Raw genomic sequence first — 4,869 nt, forward strand, 5'->3', positions numbered from 1 at the left:
ATACTTTACCGTCGGTCGTTACTGTCTTCTTGTGCTTCATTCAAGTTGACTAAAATATGAAGAATTTGCGAGTTTTTCTACGCAATTTCTTTTTGTGTGTGTGTTTTGCACCGTTGTCACCAGCAACGTGATGATGCTTTTGTCGATAAAAGCTACAGTATGGGCAGCGAAATATGATGAAGTTACCAACAAGACAGCAGTGAAAGCTGCAAGCTGCGCAAGACAAAAAACGTAGATACGGTAATTGATCGTGTGCTTAAAAAAAAACAAATGCGAAAGCAAATAAAAAATGTACTCAATTTGTTGGTCTTATTTTTTCTCGATTCTACAAAACAAATATTACTTTGCCCGGCAGAAATGTGCCTGGGTGGACGGGTCGATGGAGGCGGATGGTCTTTCATTGCCGACTGCTGGTGGAAAGTGGGAAAATAATTCCGACGAGAAAATGAAAGCACAAGTATCACGTATTTAGCATTGCAATCTGTTGCCACAAGCCCTGGCAGTGTCCTTGGTCCTTGAGTTCGCCGGTGTGGGGCGTGCCGGATGACAAAATGGCGTACTTAACGGAAAGCAATACAAAGCCTACTGCTTACATTGCGGTGAGGTTATGTCCAGTGGAGAATTTTATTTTACCTTCATTGAATATTGTTTGCCATGAATCATTTCGAAATGAACAGTTCAGTTTACTGGAAGGTAAAAAACCGTTTAAGTAGAAAAGTTGTAACATTGTACCACAAACAGAGAACTACCACTTTAACCTTCTGGCCTTCTTCATAGTAAAAAAGGCGTATATTACATTCACAAATACGACACCCAACGCTTTACTACAACTGTTTTTCTGTCGCGCGAATCGGTACTCGTGTCACGTGTCCCAAACGGCTGTGGGCTTTAGCGAATTAAGTGCTCATTACCGGACAATGAAATGTTGTGCGCGTTGTAAAAATCGCACCCTCCCCATTTGACACAACTACCCTCACGGCAGCGTTAGTACCATCCGAACCCCATCAAATGGTAATTAACGAAAGGTTGAAACGTGTTACGGCAACCTTCCGCCTGGGGGTGGACAGTCTGCGATGAGCAGAAATTGTTTCTTTTATGTGATCTTTAAAGCTTGAATTCTATTATACTGGAAGGTTTATGTTTTCATTCACTGTTATTGCGGTAAATATTACGAGTTATACTCCATAACTTTACGTTTCTGTTTCGTGTTGGATTGGTTTTATATTTGCTGTCTATTTTTCCATCATGTACTGAATTTCTTGAAAGCTTTTTCCTTTCGTTTCCGGCATGCAAAGCATCACGAACAGTACACCGACGAATGAACAAATGGCGAAAAACATCAATATGCCGTGCATGCCCATTGCAACGCTTAGTGTCGAGAAGTACTGCAAAAGAAGAGAGAATGTTGTAAATAGTGGGCGATTGCATAGAGTACGAACTGTTTCGGCCCACCTTTAACGCAACGAACGCAAATGTCCAGTTGATCGCCATGCAGAAGGTTGTCGAGAAGCCTTTGATCTGGAAGGTAATCAATTCGTGTTGAAATACGTACGGAAAGCACTCAAACAGTGGGGAACAGGAATTCGCTGTTGCCCATGCATCATACCTTCTGCGGCATGATTTCTGCCAGCACGACAAACGGCATCGTACCGACACCGACCGTGCCAAGAAAAACGATAACGGAAAAGCATACCAGCGGCAACCAACCGTACGCCGCCAGATCGTAACCGAGCTGCTGACCGTAGCAGTACGCAGCGAAGACACTCTGTCCGAGCGTTAGCCCAACGGACGAGACGAGCAGCAGTATCTGTGGCGCGGGGGTTTTTGTGGAATGAAACAAAAATACTAGAAATTGCTTTTGGGACCAGCCCGGCGAGATCTTTCCAGCTTAAGGAACGAACATTAACCCCTCCATCGGGCACTAGCCCTTGCGACTTGGATATTGGACAGCGGGTCTACGTACCTTGCGGCCAATACGGTCGACCAGCAGCGTGGAGACGTAGCAACCGATGAGCTGTATCAAGCCGACCACTATCACGGACAGGCTGGCCGGCAGACTGAGCACCGAACCGGACGCGGCAAACACCGACTGGGCATAGTTCATCATGTAGAAGCAACCGCAAAACTGATTTAGCGCCATCAGTGTCACACAGATCAGCATACCATTCCGGGCGTGTCTGCTCGCTGGAATGGAGGTTTGGAATGGAAAGCGGAAAAAACGGAAACCCCAGTTTAATATCCGGCTCGGGCAAGATAGCATCGCAACCAAAGCAGCATTGAAAGCATTGGGTGGCAAAAAAAAAGCACAAGCAAGAGGATATTGGGAATTTTAACTGAAATCGCTCCACGATAGTACGGCGGCGCCGGGATCCTTTGCGGTGGTTTGGCCGGTGTGCATGCGTTGCAGCAGTTGAAGTTCACGGACGTATTCTTCATCGCCCACAGTGTCCTTCTCCGTCCGGATGCCACGAAAGTAGCGTAGCGAGTGTTCAGCAGCCTGAGGAGAGTGAGAAAGAGAGAGATCCAGTGGTGAGATGGTGGGAGAACTGCTGTTCCGGTTTGGCGGAAGCGAGTTAATAAGCTTACCTCCAGCTTTTGCACCTTGGCAAGGTGTGAAGGCGTTTCGGGCAGGATGCAAAAGCTTACGAGAAAGAACAGCGGGACACCGATGGATGCCCACGGGATGCTGTGGTAATGCAGGAAGGCCCCGGCTAGATAGGCAAGCTCCACACCGACACAAACGGACAGGATTAGCAAGGAGGATAGAGTGCCACGATGACTGCAATGGAAAACAAGTGCATAAAAATGTGATTTAATTCCACCGATAAGATAAACATATTTATCCATTTTTCCCATGCCTAACCTTGTGCACGCTATCTCCGATACGTAGAGTGGCGTCACGACAAACTCAATGCCACCGGCAAAACCGCCGAGAAACCGTGCACCCATCAGATAGTACGGATGATCGGCCACGATGACCAGCAGCCAGCACACGACCAACGGTATCCCAGCTACCCAAGCGGTCCACTTCCGTCCGATCTGCTCCACAATCACACCGCCGACGAGCGTCCCAAGGATACCGCCCAGACAGAGCGCTCCACCGATCCAGGACGCTTGCTGCTGCGTTATGGCGCCATACTCCAGCGGGCTTCCGGTGGGTGTCTGGAGTGTGGGCAGTGCACCCGATGACCATCCACTGATCATCCCATAGCTAACACCGAGCAGGTTGACTGCATGTGGAAGGTAAAGAAGGCACGATAAGTTCTTTAAACATCACACTCCGTCCTGAATGTTGGAGAGCACGCCCGCGTTTGAGCGTGTCAACAACGAGCAAGACAGACGCTTTCACTTATCAAGCTTTAATTTACTGTTTGTGGCTCAGTTACCGTCAGGTTGCCTAGCAACGGACGAGATAACTTACGGGTGGGAAGTGTGCTTCCAAATACAGTGGACAAACATTTGCCTGAAGAAGCTCCAAAATATGTTGTCTGTTTCCGGGTGCTCTAAAATGGACGACACCCGGGACAGGAACCAGGGTAAATAATTAAAATGCAAATCAATCCCGTTGAGGTAGCAACCAAACAGCGTCAATCATGCTGCACGGAGCACTTCACTGTAGCACACGTTTCAGTGTCGATCTCAATGGAAATCGGAAAGAAACATGCACTGCACTTTAAGGAGCAGCAGAGCATGCTGATGCTGTCCCGTTGATGCTATTAGTCCAACCGGATGGCAAACGGTGCCGTGTGCTCTATGCAACTTTTATCCGGCGTTGCTTCTAGATCCGTACCACGAGATATTAAACGATGCATAAGTAAGCAAATTGGTTTATTTATACCTTCGTGCAGCAAGCTGGAGGACGTGCTGTTATTTTTTTTTTCTTCGCCCATGCTTAAGAGATGCTGCAAAAAGAGCTGTTTGTTAGAAGCATATCTTTAATGAAATCTTTCTCCATCGCATAAATGATGCAGATTGGTTTTATAGGAAGTGTTTTTTATCTACGCTTTGTGTTTCCTTTTTTTATTTTTAATGAACAGTTACGTTTCTTGTAGTGTTGTTGGGTGTATTTGTTTCAGATTATTGATGCAAAATGCACCTTTAAATCGCATAAGGAAGTCTGCAGATTATAGAATTCAATTCAACATTCTTTGAAAACTCCCCAGATGAATATTTAAAACCATTCAAAGTTGGATAAATAGGTTTTAAAGTTTCCAGAAAATTGGAAGAATCTTCCAAGAATAATAGTCTCACAATATTTTTGTTGATTTTCAGGATCTCCAATCTGAACTACACTTCGTTATATTATTAAGGAACTGCATTTAAGAACAATAGAACATTTACTTAACGTTTACGAAAATTGTAACTGAATTGGTGTATGTCTTCGATGGCCAACAATTTTTGGAATATTTCAGAAATCCTTAGGAATTCTGAGGACTGCTTCAATAAAGATTCATTTGCAAGACTATTTTCTAAACATCATTTGAACACTGCACTAGTTTTGTAAGTTAATTTTACACAACTATGTTCCACAGCTCGCCCAAAATGGGCCATCTTCCGCTTCGCCTTTTGAAGGCTGCATAATTTATAGCACACTCCATATGCACTCGTCGGAAATGCACCGATGTGCCTCAAAATGCACCGATTTCAATTCATACCGTTCCCGAAACATGAGCCGATTGTGGCTATTACACAGCCCATTAAATCACAAATTGTTCCTGTCACATCCTGCACACGCCCCCCGGTATACTTGCGTAGTTGCTAACTACCTAAAACGGTGGCCATATATTGCCGCAGCACACCCACACGAGCCATCGCACGGATTGTCACGCGGTAATGAGCTCGGCCCTGTGCTGTCCTGACGCGCGCTCG

At 45.7% G+C, this 4,869-nt stretch overlaps 1 protein-coding gene across 1 annotated transcript; it reads right to left on the minus strand.

Annotated features, from left to right (window-relative positions):
* Window positions 1–1,232: 1,232 nt before the first annotated feature.
* Window positions 1,233–4,869, minus strand: LOC128304043 (facilitated trehalose transporter Tret1-like). The gene is made up of 8 exons (XM_053041166.1): window positions 4,767–4,869; window positions 2,864–3,230; window positions 2,587–2,779; window positions 2,335–2,497; window positions 1,964–2,184; window positions 1,607–1,807; window positions 1,453–1,518; window positions 1,233–1,385 (listed from the first exon to the last, which is right to left on the minus strand). Exons 1-8 carry the CDS (start codon window positions 4,810–4,812, stop codon window positions 1,233–1,235), a joined length of 1,410 nt encoding a protein of 469 aa, XP_052897126.1. The 5' UTR covers window positions 4,813–4,869.

This window comes from Anopheles moucheti, chromosome 3 (assembly GCF_943734755.1).
Source record: "Anopheles moucheti chromosome 3, idAnoMoucSN_F20_07, whole genome shotgun sequence".
NCBI classification, from domain to species: Eukaryota; Metazoa; Arthropoda; class Insecta; order Diptera; family Culicidae; genus Anopheles; species Anopheles moucheti.